The sequence below is a fragment of the Cherax quadricarinatus genome, unplaced genomic scaffold (genome assembly GCF_038502225.1).
Source record: "Cherax quadricarinatus isolate ZL_2023a unplaced genomic scaffold, ASM3850222v1 Contig3075, whole genome shotgun sequence".
NCBI classification, from domain to species: domain Eukaryota; kingdom Metazoa; phylum Arthropoda; class Malacostraca; order Decapoda; family Parastacidae; genus Cherax; species Cherax quadricarinatus.
Window position 1 is genome coordinate 1 of NW_027198101.1, and position 19,541 is coordinate 19,541.

Here is a 19,541-nt window from a genome sequence, read left to right on the forward strand (position 1 = left end):
CTCATCCCAGTGAAGTGTTGACATATCTATCTGCCCGAGTCTTTGGTGGTTTAATCTTTAAATTCTTAGCTGCTAGTTCTTCCTTATTTAGAGACAAGGGTTTTGCCTGAATATCCTCCGGGGTCTGCCATAGTGCCAGATCTGAATAAGTGATAAAAAATGAAGCTGTTGATGTACATAAAGTACAAACAAAAAATGTCATGATTCTTTGTACAGTATTACCATAAATGTATGTAGTTAAAAGTACTGAAAAGTTAGATAATACAGAATTATGAATGGATCAATGATATACATGTATGTAGTTGAGTATAAGTCTGTCTTGCACATAGTGGACAGAGGATCGAGCCTCCAACAATAGTGTCATTACAGTAAACATAACACAATTACTGTATATTCATTCTAATTTATGACACGAATTGTACATCACCTTGAAAACAGATTGGTTGCAGCATTTATGTACACATATCAGTACATATCAAATTTACACTCCAGTTGACTATCCCTGTGAGTAAAATATTTTGCTGTTTATCTTGGTGGGTGGGTGATTGAGTAATTCAGTCTCATTCATTTTCTTTCTTTTCATTTTTTTACATTATCTTGTTTATTTAATGTGTTATATATTTGCCTTTATGTGCCATATATTTTTTAGATGCCTGAAATTGAAGACTTCCAGTTCTTGAAGCCAATCAGCCGTGGAGCCTTTGGGTAAGTTCTTATTGCATAGTAGTACAGTGGACCCCCGGTTTACGATATTTTTTCATTCCAGAAGTATGTTCAGGTGCCAGTACTGACCGAATTTGTTCCCATAAGGAATATTGTGAATTAGATTAGTCCATTTCAGACCCCCAAACATACACGTACAAACGCACTTACTTAAATACACGTACATAATTGGTCGCATTGGGAGGTGATCGTAAAGCGGGGGTCCACTGTATTTTTTGTCTCATACCTGATAAAGAATTCTTATGTGCTTTTTTCAGTTTTATTGATTTGTATTTTGAAAGGTATTTGAGTATATTTAGTACAGTTATGATGTATTTAAGACATGATGTGTATTCTTTTCTTTTTAAACACTGTATAAAGGGTAGCTACACTAAAATTTCACCTATCTAAAAGTAGGAATGTAATTACATACAGTATTTTGAAATTACTTCTTATACTGTGCTACATAATCATTGTCATCTTATTCATATGCTTTAATGTTAACAGAAAAGTGTTTCTGGGATGCAAGAAGGACAATTTGACTCGGCTATATGCTATCAAAGTAGTTAAGAAATCAGATATTGTTCACAAGAACATGATTGAGCAGGGTATGTATATTTTGTTTGTAAGATATAGAGGTATATAATAATGAATGAGGGAATATTATAATGGTATACAATACCGACAAGTTGGTAGGTAAGATACATGGGCAACTGTTGCCCACGTGTCTTACCTACCAATGAATGAGGCATTTGGGTATCTTTGTCATAGAAACGTTTTGCCAGCCAGTGGCTTCATCAGTCCAATACAGAGAAGACTGGTGGAAGATGAGAAGGGGTTTGAGGTAATTAGTCCCTCATCCTGGACATGAGGGACTGATCACCTCAGATTCCTTATCTTCTACTGTTCTCTACATTAGCTTGATGAAGCCACTAGCTAGCATAACGTTTCTACATTAAATATATGCAGATGTTGCACAAATGTTTCATTCATTAACTTGTCAGCTTTTCAAACCATTTACATAAAGTACGTGTAATATTGGACTTAATGTTGTAGAAGATGTAAAAATACATTTGCAGCTGTGTCTGAGGCCAGGAATCTATGGTGCTTGCCTGATCAGTCAGATCACAGGGGTTTGTGGCTTGCAGAGCCATGTAAACATTGCCTTGGCTGGTTATGCATCTCCTTCATGAACTTGTCTACTTCCCTCTTGAAGAATTCTGCCACTTTCCAGCAAGACTATTTTTAATACTGTATTTACCGGTAGGCGGTTGAAGAAACATTTACCTCGGATATTGACACGTTCTTTAATTGCGTTTTGCCACAATTGTGTTTTTAACACTCCTACCTCTATATCTTCTCATATACCTCTCACTCCAATATATTGTTACTTCAGTTTTTAGCTTAATTTTATGACCTTCAAATATTTTTCATGCACAGTATAGATTGTAATAAGTTATTGTCTCCATTACAGAAAGCTGAAGCCAATTGCTCTCAATCTCTCTCAGTAATTTTGACACTTTTCTCATTCAGTTGATTAGTAAAAAATCTCTCACTTCTTTATGTGTTGATCATTTTTTGCAGTTTTGTAAAAATCATTACTTAGTGCAAAATGTCCTTTTAGAATGGTACATAACTGTACTTAAAAGGACTAATGTTTCAAATTGCTACATAAAGAGTGCTTCATAATTATGGGTACTTATTACTCTAATTTGCAATTACAACAATAATTACATGTTTCAAGATTTTAAAAAAATAGCTTTGATATTTTGTTTTGCAAAAAAAAAAAAAAAAAATCTAGTACTTGTAGGATATCAGTAACCTTATTTCTGATATGGCTAAAAATAAAAGTTAACAATAAGATGGACGAAATACTTTGATATCAGAAAAGTGCTTGTTTAAAAATAATTAAAACAGCCTTAAAAATAAATACAATTTTACTTCTTCTTTCGACACACCAGCTGTATCCCAGAGTGACCCAAAAAGAAAAACAAAAGTTTCTCTTTTTAACTTTAGTAATGTATACAGGAGAAGGGGTAACTATCCTCTTGCTCCTGGCATTTTAGCTGCCTCTTATGAGGAAGAATTCTGTTCCACTTCCCCATGGAGATAAGAGGAAATAAACAAGATCAACTAACAAGATAATAGAAGAAAACCCAGAGGAGTATGTATATATATATCTTTCTTTCAACACACCGGCCGTATCCCACCGAGACAGGGTGGCCCAAAAGGAAAAATGAAAGTTTCTCCTTTTACATTTAGTAATATATACAGGAGAAGGGGTTACTAGCCCCTTGCTCCCGGCATTTTAGTCGCCTCTTACAACACGCATGGCTTACGGAGGAAGAATTCTGTTCCATTTCCCCATTTAGATAATATGAAATGAACAAGAACAAGAACTTGAAAGAAAATAGAAGAAAACCCAGAGAGGTGTGTATATATATGCTTGTACTTGTATGTGTAGTGTGACCTAAGTGTAAGTAGAAGTAGCAAGATGCACCTGAAATCTTGCATGTTTATAAGACAGAAAAAAGACACCAGCAATCCTACCATAATGTAAAACAGGCTTCCGTTGTACACTCGCTTGACTGGGTGGTAGTACCTCCCTGGGCAGCTGCTGTCTACCAACCTATTACCTACACAATTTTACTTATGAGGGCAAAATTTGTAAGATTATTATATTTTAATATTTTAAAACTTCTTATCAGGATTCTTATAAATACTGTATTACAAAGAGGTTTTGCTGCTGATGTTTTCTACGGCAATATTTACTTGCAGATTGTAAACACTAGGTAAGGTGATTAAGCAGTCACTAGAGAAGCTAAATTTCAGGCCTGGGTGTGAAAGTATGTGTATGATAAACCCTTGATTTAATGCACTAATAGCGGGGAGTGGGTGGCTGGTAATGGGGACTGTAATGAATAATGAGATTTTTTCCATGATCACAACAATAATAGGCAATTCAGTAACCAAGGGAGTCTGTCAGTCATTTCTGAATTATATAATTGAGTGGATTTTGTCCCATATTTCCAAAGTTCACTAAATCAAGATCCATTAAATTGAGGGTTTACTACTATTAAAATCATTTACACTATGCATCAAAATCATGTACAAGTTTTTATTTAATGCTGGCTATTTTAACTTGGCATAATAGTGTTTCTCTGTGTTGAGTATTTATGTTTGCTGCTTTTATTATTTGTTGATTTTCCCTTGTTTTTATTGCTGGAATATGTTTTTTATACCTGTGAGTGCAGAGTTACCTATACTGTGAAAGTACCCCACAAATATCATCTACTACTACAATGACTAGTGTTGTGATAGAAACACAGGCCTTATCTCTAGGCTTTATTGAACATAGAATCTTCATAGTACTTCTGCAACAACAAAATATAATGACTAGTACATCTAATAATGGCTTCTACAGGGATGGTGATGTCTTGCATATGTCAAGAGAAAAGTTATAACTACAGGCCACATATTTAAACTCACCATGTAATCTGCATCGGTGATAAATGGAAAAAGTAGGAGAGAATCACACACCATGTGTTGGTGCCCATGACGCACGCCAAACTGTTGTTGTTGTTAAGGGCCCCTAGAGGTGGTGCAGTATTATCCTGCTGCTGCTCCCCACAGGACCAGTATCACTACAATCTCCCCCTTCTAAAATATCAGAGACAGTAATCTCCCAAACTGTTAGGTGGGCGACGTACACGTCCCGACCTTCGTAGCCCTTGAGCCTCTTCACCAGGTTCGATATTTTCCAGCGGGGTTTGATTAACTGCTGGAGCAGAATCCTCTATTTCCATAGGGGTAGTCTCAAGGGGCTTTCCAGGAGAAAACGAAGCATCTTTCACATCTATTGGTGTATCTTGAGATTCCACACTAATAGGGATTTCAACTGGGGCTAAATGTCTTGTAGATACTGTAGTCTCTTCACCATTTTGGTAGCGAATGTGGGCGTAATGTGGATTAGCTTGCAGGAGCTCTACCTCTTCCACTAAAGGATCCGTCTTGTTCATCCTACGGTGACTCTTCAGGAGAACGGGTCCAGGATGACATAACCAAGTGGGCACGGAGGCTCCCGTAGAGGAACGACGTGAATAGTTGAGGAGTCTTTCATGAGGGGTTGCATTAGTAGCTGTGCACAGCAGTGATCTAATAGAGTGAAGAGCATCAGGAAGGACAGTTTGCCAGTGTTGAACAGGTAGATTGCGCGACTTCAATGTCATTGTAACTGCCTTCCATATAGTACCATTGAACCGCTCCACTTGACCATTGCCTTGAGGGTTGTAGCTTGTTGTTCTGCTGCAGGCAATACCTTTGCTAGCCAAAAACTCCTGAAGTTCGTTACTCATGAACGAGGGTCCCCTGTCTGAATGGATATAAGCTGGCATACCAAAAATAGAGAACAACTGTGAAAGACAACTAATAACAGTTGAAGCAGCCATATTTGCACAGGGGAATACAAAGGGAAACCTTAAATATTCATCTACTATGTTAAGGAAATACCTATTCTGATTTGTGCTTGGTAGAGGTCCTTTGAAATCTATATTCAATCTTTCGAAAGGCTAGGTGGATTTTATGAGATGAGTCTTCTCTGGCTGATGAAAGTTTGGCTTGCACTCTGCACATACTCTGCATGCTCTGATCACTTGTCGCACATCTTCCACTGAGTAGGGCATGTTCTTTGATTTGACAAAATGGTACAGGCGTGTAACTCCTGGGTGACACAAAGCCTTGTGGAGAGCTGAGAGTGATTGCAAATCATGACATGCTGCTCCACAGTGGGACCTAGAGAATGCATCAGGTGAGATGTTCTCTTGACCCGGTCGGTACAGAATATCAAAGTCATAACACGATAGTTCCATCCTCCAGCGTAATATCTTGTCATTCTTTATCCTACTTTTGTGCTTCTTGTCGAACATATACATCACGGACCGTTGGTCAGTCCTTATGGTGAAATGTCTACCAGTTAAATAATGCCTCCAGTGGCGAACTGCTTCTATGATGGCCTGGGCTTCCTTTTCTACAGCAGCATAACATTTCTCTGATCCTTGAAAAGTTCTCGAAAAGAAGGCTACTGGTCGTCCTGCCTGAGATAAGACTGCAGCAATGGCAATGTCAGATGCATCCGTTTCCACTTCGAATGGTAGGGACTCATCAATGGCTTGAACTACTGAGTTTTCAATGTCCTGTTTGAGAGTATGGAAAGCGGCTTCTGCTTCCTTTGTCACAGGAAATGTGGTAGCACTCAATGGGCGGACTTTACTTGAATAGTTGTAGATCCATTGTGAGTAATAAGCAAAGAGACCAAGAGTTCTTCGGAGTGACTTTTTGTCTTTAGGCATTGGAAGTTCCCGTAGAGGTCGTAGTCGTTCAGGGTCTGGGAATATTGAACCTCCTTCCACTACATAACCAAAGATGCTAAGCCTTTTAGTTGAAAAAGTGCACTTTTCCTCATTGTAACTGATATTTTTCTTCTTGGCGGCTTCCAAAAATTTATCAAGGTTTGCATCATGTTCCTCCTGGGTCTTGCCACAAATGGTAACATTATCTAAATACGCGTAAGTTCCCATGAGTTGCTCTTCCTGAATGAGTGAATCCATAATTCGTTGGAAGCAGGCTACCCCATTGGTGACTCCAAAAGGGACTCTGGTAAACTGATACAGGCCATCACTAGCCTGAAACGCTGTGTATGGTTTATCTTCATTCCTTATAGGGACTTGATGATAGGCACTCTGTAGATCAATTGTGCTAAACACATAGTACTGAGCAATTTTGTTCACTGTATCATCAATTCGAGGTAGAGGGTACCCATCAAGAAGTGTAAATTTGTTGATTGTCTCAGAGTAATCGATAGCCAGTCTCCGTTTCCTATAACCATCTTTAACAACAACAACCTGTGCACGCCAAGGGGAATCACTCGGTTCTATAATACCCTCCTTCAGCAGCCTCTGAGTTTCTTTCTCAATGAACATCCGATCCTCATAAGAATAGCGGCGTGACTTAGCTGATATAGGATGGCAATCCGCGGTAAGATTTGCAAACAGCTTTGGTGGGTCTACCCTTAAAGTGCTAAGTCCACAGACAACAAGAGGAGGCAGTTCACCTCCATATGTTAAGGTGACACTACCATGCAGCTTCTGAAAGTCCTGACCAAGGATAACATCAGAGCACAGTTGTGGCAGAATAGCTAAATGTACATCTTGATAATCCTTTCCATTAACTCTGAGATTTACCTTACAAAACCCTAAGGTCTGAATAGAGAGAGATGTTGATGCCATGGAAACGGTACCTGATGAGTGATGTAGAGTCAAGGAGAGCCGTTTAACTAAGTCAAGGTTGATGAAACTCTCTGAGCTGCCACTATCAATAAGACCATCTACTTCTGTTCCTTTGATGAATACTTTCACAACTGCCTTTGACAGTGAATTTGGAGTAGCTGCAGAAGTCACTGTTGCTAGAGTCGCATGATCACTGGAATGTGTGGAGGCACTAGCTCTTGTTGATGCATTAGCACGACATACTTTAGCAAAGTGACCTTTCTTGTGGCATTTATGGCACATTGCTTCACGAGCAGGACACTTTGGACGTGGATGTCTTGAAAAACCACAAAAGAAACACACCGTACCTGCTGCTGCTGTCACTGAGGCAGGTTCCACAGTAACTTCATTGCAAGAGTCTTGGTCAGGAATTGCAGCACTTACCACTCGAAAAGGCTGAGTGGTACTGTATACTTCAGAATTCTTCTGGGCTGAATCTAGAGCTCTTGCCTGGTCAAAGGCAGCGGCTAAGTCGAGAGTTTTATTCTCCAATAAACGCTGCCTTATTATTGGTGATTGCAGGCCACTGATAAAAGCATCCCTGATGGACTCTTCACAATACTGAGCAGCTGTCACTGCTTGGAAGTGACAGTCCTTACCTAAAATTTTCAGTGCTTGAAAGTATTCCTCTAAGGATTCATCAATCTGCTGGCGGCGAGTTGCAAGGCGATAGCGTGCAAAGATTTCATTTGTAGGTTTAATATACTGAGACTTGAGGGTTTTGATAGCATCTTCGTAGGTATTACACTCAGAAATAGCCTCGTATATCTTAGGTGACACAAAATTGATGAGCAGACTTAGTTTATCTAGATCTTCTTTAGGAAGGGCTCCCAAGAAGTTTTCGAAAGTCTTAAACCAGTGCTTCCATTCCTGAGCAGCCGTTGATAAGCTGGGGTCACAGTCTAGCCTCTCAGGTTTCAGTAAACGCTCCATGTTGTGATGTAATCTAGCGCAGGATCACCACCAGGTAGCCCAGGATTCTATGTTCAATAAATTGTTGTGATAGAAACACAGGCCTTATCTCTAGGCTTTATTGAACATAGAATCTTCATAGTACTTCTGCAACAACAAAATATAATGACTAGTACATCTAATAATGGCTTCTACAGGGATGGTGATGTCTTGCATATGTCAAGAGAAAAGTTATAACTACAGGCCACATATTTAAACTCACCATGTAATCTGCATCACTGATAAATGGATATAGTAGGAGAGAATCACACACCATGTGTTGGCGCCCATGACATACACCAAACTGTTGTTGTTGTTGTTAAGGGCCCCAAGAGGTGGTGCAGTATTATCCTGCTGCTGCTCCCCACAGGACCAGTATCACTACAACTAGTACTACTCAAAATCTTGTACTACTGTATTCTTTTATTGTTTTAAATGAGTTTTTTCATCAGTGATTACAGAGAGAGATGCTTTGGCAAGAACAAAGAGCCCATATTGTGTTCACCTTTATTATTCTCTTCAGACAGCCTCCAATGTGTATCTGGTCAGTAGCTAAAGTGTTGGTATTGAAACATTAGCTTATTTCAGTAGCTCATTTAGTAGATTGGGAAATGGCTGATGTAAAAGAATTATTTTTTTTTTCAACAAGTTGGCCATCTCCCACCGAGGCAGAGTGACCGAAAAAAGAAAGAAAATCCCCAAAAGGAAAATACTTTCATCATCATTCAACACTTTCACCTCACTCACACATAATCACTGTTTTTGCATAGGTGCTCAGAATACAAGTTTAGAAGCATATACAGTAGACCCCCGCCTCCAATATTAATCCGTTCATGAGTGTGCATCGTGAGCCGAAATTATCGTAAGGCGAATTAATTTATCCCATAAGAAATAATGGAAATCAAATTAATCCGTGCAAGACACCCAAAAGTCTAAATAAAAAAAAAATTTACCACATGAAATTTTTTTTTTTTTTTTTTTAGCAAGCTGGCCGTCTCCCACCGAGGCAAGGTGACCCCAAAAGAAAGAAAATCCCCAAAAAGAAAATACTTTCATCATCATTCAACACTTTCACCACACTCACACATTATCACTGTTTTTGCAGAGGTGCTCAGAATACAACAGTTTAGAAGCATACACATATAAAGATACTCAACATATCCCTCCAAACTGCCAATATCCCAAACCCCTCCTTTAAAGTGCAGGCATTGTACTTCCCATTTCCAGGACTCAAGTCCGACTATAAGAAAATAACCGGTTTCCCTGAATCCCTTCACTAAATATTACCCTGCTCACACTCCAACAGATCGTCAGGTCCCAAGTGCCATTCGTCTCCATTCACTCCTATCTAACACGCTCATGCACGCTTGGTGGAATATAATGTAAGTATATAAATTCAAGACTTATGCAGCTTAAAATAAGGGTGGGATATGAAAAGAGGTTATAGTGTGTATTTATGCACCCAGGTAAGAGAGGAGTGTAGAGAAGAGGGGGGTATTTTGGGAGATGTTGAGTGTTTAGGGAGTTTTGAACCAAGTGAGAAAACTGTTATGAGATACCTTCATGCTTAAATGGGAGAAACTGTTGTGTAGGGTGTAGTAAGGAAGTTTGGGGTTCCAAGGGTAAATAATGATACAGGGCCTCTAAATGAGCTATGAATTGAAAGAGGTTGTATTTTAAGAATAAGGATAAATAAGTATGCAAGATACAATATAGGGCATGATGGCAACAATTTGTTGGACTGTGGATTAGTAGATAAAAGGTTGATGGGTTAACTTCTGGATGTGCATATTTTTAGAGGAGCAACAGTGATTTGATTTGCTGTTGGAGTGTGAGCAAGGTAGCATTTATGAAGGGATTCAGGGAAACCAGTTGGCCGGACTTGAGTCCAGGAGGTGGGAAGTACAGTACCTGTACTCTGTAAGATGGGTGGGGACGTTGTAGTTTGGAGGAGCATCTGAACTGTAATGTCGGCTCCCTTCTGTAAAGACAGTGATTGAGTGAATGACAGTGAAAGTGTCTTCTTTGTTGGATCACTTTGCCTTGGTGGGAAACAGTTGAGTGAATGACAGTGAAAGTGTCTTCTTTGTTGGATCACTTTGCCTTGGTGGGAAACAGTTGAGTGAATGACAGTGAAAGTGTCTTCTTCTTTGTTGGATCACTTTGCCTTGGAGGGAAGCAGCTGGAGTCTTAAAAAATGAACTATATTAAATTAAGTCCAGAATTTTAATACACTTCTTGTATTAATAATAATATTAATTATAAAAGCTTTTCATATTAATTTATTTTGCCTATGAATTTAATATAATTTATGATTCCAATGCCCATTTAATACTATGCATCATAGAAAATGTGACTAATAGGAATATGTATATACAGTACTGTACATTGTACTATAATGTGACTAATCGGAATATGTATATACAGTACTGTACATTGTACTATAATGTGACTAATAGGAATATGTATATACAGTACTGTACATTGTACTATAATGTGACTAATAGGAATATGTATATACAGTACTGTACATTGTACTATAATGTGACTAATAGGAATATGTATATACAGTACTGTACATTGTACTATAATGTGACTAATAGGAATATGTATATACAGTACTGTACATTGTACTATAATGTGACTAATAGGAATATGTATATACAGTACTGTACATTGTACTATAATGCACATATAATTATTTGTTGTTTTTTCATTTCCAGGTGATGGAGTATCTTATTGGTGGAGACTTAAAGTCCCTCCTGACTATATATGGCTATTTTGATGAGCCGATGGCTACATTTTATGCTGCAGAGTTAGCTTTAGCCCTTCACTACTTGCATAGGTAATGAGATTGTATGATTGTATTTGACAGCATAAAGAAAAGATTCTCATACTTTAATTTGAAGACTCGCATACCTCCCTTCATCCCATATATGTGATTAATTTAATACCTAGTTCTTGTATTTATGTACAGTATCTGGTTTGGTGGGAAAGACTTAAAATTGGTAATTACATTTACCGAGATCTATAATAAATGCTTTGGTGCCAAATCAATTTCAATCATTAGGATTCATTTGTGAAACATGATATAACATCATACAACCATAGTAAAGTATTAGAAATACAATGAAAAATATGCAAAATACGATAAAAACTTGAAACACATGTAAACCTATTCAGAGTAAGTTGGTATAGAGTTATTTCTAAATGTATTAACAAAATATTTACTTCATATTTGTGTTGGCCATAACATGCAAAGCTGCAGTAACAATCTCATTTGTGAAACATGATATAACATCATACAACCATAGTAAAGTATTAGAAATACAATGAAAAATATGCAAAATACGATAAAAACTTGAAACACATGTAAACCTATTCAGAGTAAGTTGGTATAGAGTTATTTCTAAATGTATTAACAAAATATTTACTTCATATTTGTGTTGGCCATAACATGCAAAGCTGCAGTAACCTCTGAAGCACTAAGATAATATAAAATAATGCAAAGGAATGGGGGTAGCCATACCAGTTAAAAAGAGGGAGTGTAGTTGTTGTAGCAGTGCTGCACCACTCAGGTGTGGAGTGGCTGGATGTTCAACCTTACTGTGCTTTGTCATGCTGAAAGTATTACAAGTCTGCTAAAATCCAACCTGCTAACAGTCTCGGAATGCTAGACTGAAAGGATACAGATACACATAGTGTAAGTAAAGATGATGATATTTTAATCTTGGTATAAAAAAGAAAAAACATGGTAATCTTTAGGAACAATTTAAGTGCATTGTACTTCACAATAGGATAAATCACAAGAAATTTTTTACTTCTCACACAATACCTCTAAACCATAACTAAGCTGAGTCAGTCATATGACTTTAATGAATTTGTTCTGTTTTCATTAGTTGATCACTTACCCATGTGTTGAGGGAAGAAAAATGAGTTTCAGCTTTCATTTTTCATTATGTTTGCCTCATTCTGTCAGCAAGAGAACATAGTGACCTCCCATACTATTTCCTATACGTTTATTTTTCTCTGTTTTCACTTTGAGCGGTTGATCAAGAGGTCTTAGACCTACACAGTATATTAATTAGTTCTTAATTTTTCAGCCATGGCATAGTTCATAGAGATGTGAAGCCAGACAACCTCCTCCTAGACAACAAGGGACATCTCAAACTCACAGATTTTGGACTAAGCAAAATTACTCTTCACAAAGGTGAATGAATGCTATTTATTTGCATTTTATTGCCTTCCAAAATTAACATGTTTGTTTTGAGGTATGGTACTGTGTACAGGAAAATAAGATACATATTTTCATCAGCATACCAGTATTAATATATATATTTCTATCAAGAAACGTTAGGTTAAATACACCTACCATCCGACTTACGACCTGCTCGACTTAAGACCGTGTTTTTTTTTGCCAAATTTCTGGAAAATAAACAACTATTTGTGTTGTACACAGTGTTTATCCTAAACCTTACAGTATAAAATACAGTACTAACAGCATAAAAAGTAAAGTAAAACATGAAATACCAAAATAAAACAACAAAATAAAGTCATTACAAAAATGTGATGTTGATATTCAGTAGTAAATTTCGACTTAGGTCCATTTCGACTTACGACCAGTTTCTCGGAACCGAACTCGGTCGTAAGTTGGATGGTAGGTGTACTCAGATTTTACAATGTAAGATAAGTTTGCATTGTTTTCTCTTCATAGAGAAGAGTACTCATGCTCAAAAATGCTTATACACTATGACATTTCCATTTTGTAACTAATTAATGTGCTTGTGGTTCTGAGAATACACAAACACTCATTTTGTCATGTCTGTTTTTTCCAGTGAACTAAGAACACTTCACTATCATCTATGCCAGTCCAATATGAATAAGCTTTCCTGTGTCAGCAGATTATATTTTCTCAGCATTACATGTTTGCCTGAGCTTTCTTCTTTCAACAAACTGGCCATATCCCGCCGAGGCAGGGTGGCCCAAAAAGAAAAACGAAAGTTTCTCTTTTAAAATTTAGTAATTTATACAGGAGAAGGGGTTACTAGCCTCTTGCTCCTGGCATTTTAGTCGCCTCTTATAATACGCATGGCGTTCGGAGGAAGAATTCTGTTCCACTTCCCCATGGAGATAAGAGGAAATAAACAAGAACAAGAACTAGAAAGAAAATAGAAGAAAACCCAGAGGGGTGTGTATATATATGTTTGTACATGTATGTGTACATGTATTCATGTACACGTTTATTTATACACACTCATCTGAGTTTTCTTTGATTTTATCTTAATAGTTCTTGGTCTTATTACTTTTCCTTTTATATCCATGGGGAAGTGGAATAAGAATCTTTCCTCCGTAAGCCATGCGTGTTGTAAAAGTCAACTAAAATGCCGGGAACAATGGGCTAGTAACCCCTTTTCCTGTAAAGATTACTAAAAAGAATAAGAAGAAGAAAATTGTCAAAGTGGGAAGTCTGAATGTGCGTGGATGTTGTGCAAATGATAAGAAAGAGATGATTGTGGATGTTATGAATGAGAAGAAACTGGATGTCCTGGCTTTAAGTGAAACAAAGCTGAAGGGGGTGGGAGAGTTTCAATGGAGAGGAATAAATGGGATTAGGTCAGGGGTTTCAAATAGAGTTAGAGCTAAAGAAGGAGTAGCAATAATGTTGAAGGATAAGCTATGGCAGGAAAAGAGGGACTACAAATGTATAAATTCAAGGATTATGTGGAGTAAAATAAAGATTGGATGTGAAAAGTGGGTTATAGTAAGCGTGTATGCACCTGGAGAAGAGAGAAGTGTAGAGGAGAGAGAGAGATTCTGGGAAATGTTGAGTGAATGCGTGGGGAGTTTTGAATCAAGTGTGAGAGTAATGGTGGTTGGGGATTTCAATGCTAAAGTGGGTAAAAATGTTATGGAGGGAGTAGTAGGTAATTTTGGGGTGCCAGGGGTAAATGTAAATGGGGAGCCTTTAATTGAGCTATGTGTAGAAAGAAATTTGGTAATAAGTAATACATATTTTATGAAAAAGAGGATAAATAAATATACAAGGTATGATGTAGCACGTAATGAAAGTAGTTTGTTAGATTATGTATTGGTGGATAAAAGGTTGATGGGTAGGCTCCAGGATGTACTTGTTTATAGAGGGGCAACTGATATATCGGATCATTATTTAGTTGTAGCTACAGTTAGAGTAAGAGGTAGATGGGAAAAGAGGAAGGTGGCAACAACAAGTAAGAGGGAGGTGAAAGTGTATAAACTAAGGGAGGAGGAAGTTCGGGCGAGATATAAGCGACTATTGGCAGAAAGGTGGGCTAGTGCAAAGATGAGTAGTGGGGGGGTTGAAGAGGGTTGGAATAGTTTTAAAAATGCAGTATTAGAATGTGGGGCAGAAGTTTGTGGTTATAGGAGGGTGGGGGCAGGAGGAAAGAGGAGTGATTGGTGGAATGATGAAGTAAAGGGTGTGATAAAAGAGAAAAAGGTAGCTTACGAGAGGTTTTTGCAAAGCAGAAGTGTTATAAGAAGAGCAGAGTATATGGAGAGTAAAAGAAAGGTGAAGAGAGTGGTGAGAGAGTGCAAAAGAAGAGCAGATGAAAGAGTGGGAGAGGCACTGTCAAGAAATTTTAATGAAAATAAGAAAAAAATTTGGAGTGAGTTAAACAAGTTAAGAAAGCCTAGGGAAAGTATGGATTTGTCAGTTAAAAACAGAGTAGGGGAGTTAGTAGATGGGGAGAGGGAGGTATTAGGTAGATGGCGAGAATATTTTGAGGAACTTTTAAATGTTAAGGAAGAAAGGGAGGCGGTAATTTCATGCACTGGCCAGGGAGGTATACCATCTTTTAGGAGTGAAGAAGAGCAGACTGTAAGTGTGGTGGAGGTACGTGAGGCATTACGTAGAATGAAAGGGGGTAAAGCAGCTGGAACTGATGGGATCATGACAGAAATGTTAAAAGCAGGGGGGGATATAGTGTTGGAGTGGTTGGTACTTTTGTTTAATAAATGTATGAAAGAGGGGAAGGTACCTAGGGATTGGCGGAGAGCATGTATAGTCCCTTTATATAAAGGGAAAGGGGACAAAAGAGATTGTAAAAATTATAGAGGAATAAGTTTACTGAGTATACCAGGTAGTAGGTTGGTAGACAGCAACCACCCAGGGAAGTACTACCGTCCTGCCAGATGACTGTGAAACAAAAACCTGTAACTGTTTTGCATGATGGTAGGATTGCTGGTTTCTTTTTCTGTCTCATAAACACGCTAAGATAACAGGGATATCTTGCTACTCCTACTTACACTTTGGTCACACTTCACAGACACGCACATGCATATATATATATATACATACATCTAGGTTTTTCTCCTTTTTCTAAATAGCTCTTGTTCTTTTTTATTTCTTCTATTGTCCATGGGGAAGTGGAAAAGAATCTTTCCTCCGTAAGCCATGCGTGTCGTATGAGGCGACTAAAATGCCGGGAGCAATGGGCTAGTAACCCCTTCTCCTGTATACATTTACTAAAAAAGAGAAGAAGAAAAACTTTATAAAACTGGGTTGCTTAAATGTGCGTGGATGTAGTGCGGATGACAAGAAACAGATGATTGCTGATGTTATGAATGAAAAGAAGTTGGATGTCCTGGCCCTAAGCGAAACAAAGCTGAAGGGGGTAGGAGAGTTTCAGTGGGGGGAAATAAATGGGATTAAATCTGGAGTATCTGAGAGAGTTAGAGCAAAGGAAGGGGTAGCAGTAATGTTAAATGATCAGTTATGGAAGGAGAAAAGAGAATATGGATGTGTAAATTCAAGAATTATGTGGATTAAAGTAAAGGTTGGATGCGAGAAGTGGGTCATAATAAGCGTGTATGCACCTGGAGAAGAGAGGAATGCAGAGGAGAGAGAGAGATTTTGGGAGATGTTAAGTGAATGTATAGGAGCCTTTGAACCAAGTGAGAGAGTAATTGTGGTAGGGGACCTGAATGCTAAAGTAGGAGAAACTTTTAGAGAGGGTGTGGTAGGTAAGTTTGGGGTGCCAGGTGTAAATGATAATGGGAGCCCTTTGATTGAACTTTGTATAGAAAGGGGTTTAGTTATAGGTAATACATATTTTAAGAAAAAGAGGATAAATAAGTATACACGATATGATGTAGGGCGAAATGACAGTAGTTTGTTGGATTATGTATTGGTAGATAAAAGACTGTTGAGTAGACTTCAGGATGTACATGTTTATAGAGGGGCCACAGATATATCAGATCACTTTCTAGTTGTAGCTACACTGAGAGTAAAAGGTAGATGGGATACAAGGAGAATAGAAGCATCAGGGAAGAGAGAGGTGAAGGTTTATAAACTAAAAGAGGAGGCAGTTAGGGTAAGATATAAACAGCTATTGGAGGATAGATGGGCTAATGAGAGCATAGGCAATGGGGTCGAAGAGGTATGGGGTAGGTTTAAAAATGTAGTGTTAGAGTGTTCAGCAGAAGTTTGTGGTTACAGGAAAGTGGGTGCAGGAGGGAAGAGGAGCGATTGGTGGAATGATGATGTAAAGAGAGTAGTAAGGGAGAAAAAGTTAGCATATGAGAAGTTTTTACAAAGTAGAAGTGATGCAAGGAGGGAAGAGTATATGGAGAAAAAGAGAGAAGTTAAGAGAGTGGTGAAGCATTGTAAAAAGAGAGCAAATGAGAGAGTGGGTGAGATGTTATCAACAAATTTTGTTGAAAATAAGAAAAAGTTTTGGAGTGAGATTAACAAGTTAAGAAAGCCTAGAGAACAAATGGATTTGTCAGTTAAAAATAGGAGAGGAGAGTTATTAAATGGAGAGTTAGAGGTATTGGGAAGATGGAGGGAATATTTTGAGGAATTGTTAAATGTTGATGAAGATAGGGAAGCTGTGATTTCGTGTATAGGGCAAGGAGGAATAACATCTTGTAGGAGTGAGGAAGAGCCAGTTGTGAGTGTGGGGGAAGTTCGTGAGGCAGTAGGTAAAATGAAAGGGGGTAAGGCAGCCGGGATTGATGGGATAAAGATAGAAATGTTAAAAGCAGGTGGGGATATAGTTTTGGAGTGGTTGGTGCAATTATTTAATAAATGTATGGAAGAGGGTAAGGTACCTAGGGATTGGCAGAGAGCATGCATAGTTCCTTTGTATAAAGGCAAAGGGGATAAAAGAGAGTGCAAAAATTATAGGGGGATAAGTCTGTTGAGTGTACCTGGTAAAGTGTATGGTAGAGTTATAATTGAAAGAATTAAGAGTAAGACGGAGAATAGGATAGCAGATGAACAAGGAGGCTTTAGGAAAGGTAGGGGGTGTGTGGACCAGGTGTTTACAGTGAAACATATAAGTGAACAGTATTTAGATAAGGCTAAAGAGGTCTTTGTGGCATTTATGGATTTGGAAAAGGCGTATGACAGGGTGGATAGGGGGGCAATGTGGCACATGTTGCAAGTGTATATGGTGTAGGAGGTAGGTTACTGAAAGCAGTGAAGAGTTTTTACGAGGATAGTGAGGCTCAAGTTAGAGTATGTAGGAAAGAGGGAAATTTTTTCCCAGTAAAAGTAGGCCTTAGACAAGGATGTGTGATGTCACCGTGGTTGTTTAATATATTTATAGATGGGGTTGTAAGAGAAGTAAATGCGAGGGTCTTGGCAAGAGGCGTGGAGTTAAAAGATAAAGAATCACACACAAAGTGGGAGTTGTCACAGCTGCTCTTTGCTGATGACACTGTGCTCTTGGGAGATTCTGAAGAGAAGTTGCAGAGATTGGTGGATGAATTTGGTAGGGTGTGCAAAAGAAGAAAATTAAAGGTGAATACAGGAAAGAGTAAGGTTATGAGGATAACAAAAAGATTAGGTGATGAAAGATTGAATATCAGATTGGAGGGAGAGAGTATGGAGGAGGTGAACGTATTCAGATATTTGGGAGTGGACGTGTCAGCGGATGGGTCTATGAAAGATGAGGTGAATCATAGAATTGATGAGGGAAAAAGAGTGAGTGGTGCACTTAGGAGTCTGTGGAGACAAAGAACTTTGTCCTTGGAGGCAAAGAGGGGAATGTATGAGAGTATAGTTTTACCAACGCTCTTATATGGGTGTGAAGCATGGGTGATGAATGTTGCAGCGAGGAGAAGGCTGGAGGCAGTGGAGATGTCATGTCTGAGGGCAATGTGTGGTGTGAATATAATGCAGAGAATTCGTAGTTTGGAAGTTAGGAGGAGGTGCGGGATTACCAAAACTGTTGTCCAGAGGGCTGAGGAAGGGTTGTTGAGGTGGTTCGGACATGTAGAGAGAATGGAGCGAAACAGAATGACTTCAAGAGTGTATCAGTCTGTAGTGGAAGGAAGGCGGGGTAGGGGTCGGCCTAGGAAGGGTTGGAGGGAGGGGGTAAAGGAGGTTTTGTGTGCGAGGGGTTTGGACTTCCAGCAGGCATGTGTGAGCGTGTTTGATAGGAGTGAATGGAGACAAATGGTTTTTAATACTTGATGTGCTGTTGGAGTGTGAGCAAAGTAACATTTATGAAGGGATTCAGGGAAACCGGCAGGCCGGACTTGAGTCCTGGAGATGGGAAGTACAGTGCCTGCACTCTGAAGGAGGGGTGTTAATGTTGCAGTTTAAAAACTGTAGTGTAAAGCACCCTTCTGGCAAGACAGTGATGGAGTGAATGATGGTGAAAGTTTTTCTTTTTCGGGCCACCCTGCCTTGGTGGGAATCGGCCAGTGTGATAATAAAAAAAAAAAACCAGGAAAAGTATACGGTAGGGTTATAATTGAAAGAATTAGAGGTAAGACAGAATGTAGAATTGCGGACGAACAAGGAGGTTTCAGAGTGGGTAGGGGATGTGTAGATCAAGTGTTTACATTGAAGCATATATGTGAACAGTATTTAGATAAAGGTAGGGAAGTTTTTATTGCATTTATGGATTTAGAAAAGGCATATGATAGAGTGGATAGAGGAGCAATGTGGCAGATGTTGCAAGTATATGGAATAGGTGGTAAGTTACTAAATGCTGTAAAGAGCTTTTATGAGGATAGTGAGGCTCAGGTTAGGGTGTGTAGAAGAGAGGGAGAATACTTCCCGGTAAAAGTAGGTCTTAGACAGGGATGTGTAATGTCACCATGGTTGTTTAATATATTTATAGATGGGGTTGTAAAAGAAGTAAATGCTAGGGTGTTCGGGAGAGGGGTGGGATTAAATTATGGGGAATCAAATTCAAAATGGGAATTGACACAGTTACTTTTTGCTGATGATACTGTGCTTATGGGAGATTCTAAAGAAAAATTGCAAAGGTTAGTGGATGAGTTTGAGAATGTGTGTAAAGGTAGAAAGTTGAAAGTGAACATAGAAAAGAGTAAGGTGATGAGGGTATCAAATGATTTAGATAAAGAAAAATTGGATATCAAATTGGGGAGGAGGAGTATGGAAGAAGTGAATGTTTTCAGATACTTGGGAGTTGACGTGTCGGCGGATGGATTTATGAAGGATGAGGTTAATCATAGAATTGATGAGGGAAAAAAGGTGAGTGGTGCGTTGAGGTATATGTGGATTCAAAAAACGTTATCTATGGAGGCAAAGAAGGGAATGTATGAAAG

General features: G+C 38.5%; 1 protein-coding gene across 2 annotated transcripts in view; it reads left to right on the forward strand.

Annotated features, from left to right (window-relative positions):
- The first annotated feature begins 649 nt into the window (after positions 1 to 649).
- Positions 650 to 19,541, forward strand: part of gwl (serine/threonine-protein kinase greatwall) — a 40,345-nt gene continuing 21,453 nt past the window's right edge. For both annotated transcript variants that reach the window (XM_070081550.1, XM_070081551.1), the window contains exons 1-5: positions 650 to 705; positions 1,210 to 1,310; positions 8,429 to 8,520; positions 10,700 to 10,821; positions 12,080 to 12,186. In XM_070081550.1, the coding sequence (XP_069937651.1) occupies positions 650 to 705; positions 1,210 to 1,310; positions 8,429 to 8,520; positions 10,700 to 10,821; positions 12,080 to 12,186 (478 nt within the window). The remainder of the gene's footprint in view (positions 706 to 1,209; positions 1,311 to 8,428; positions 8,521 to 10,699; positions 10,822 to 12,079; positions 12,187 to 19,541) is intronic.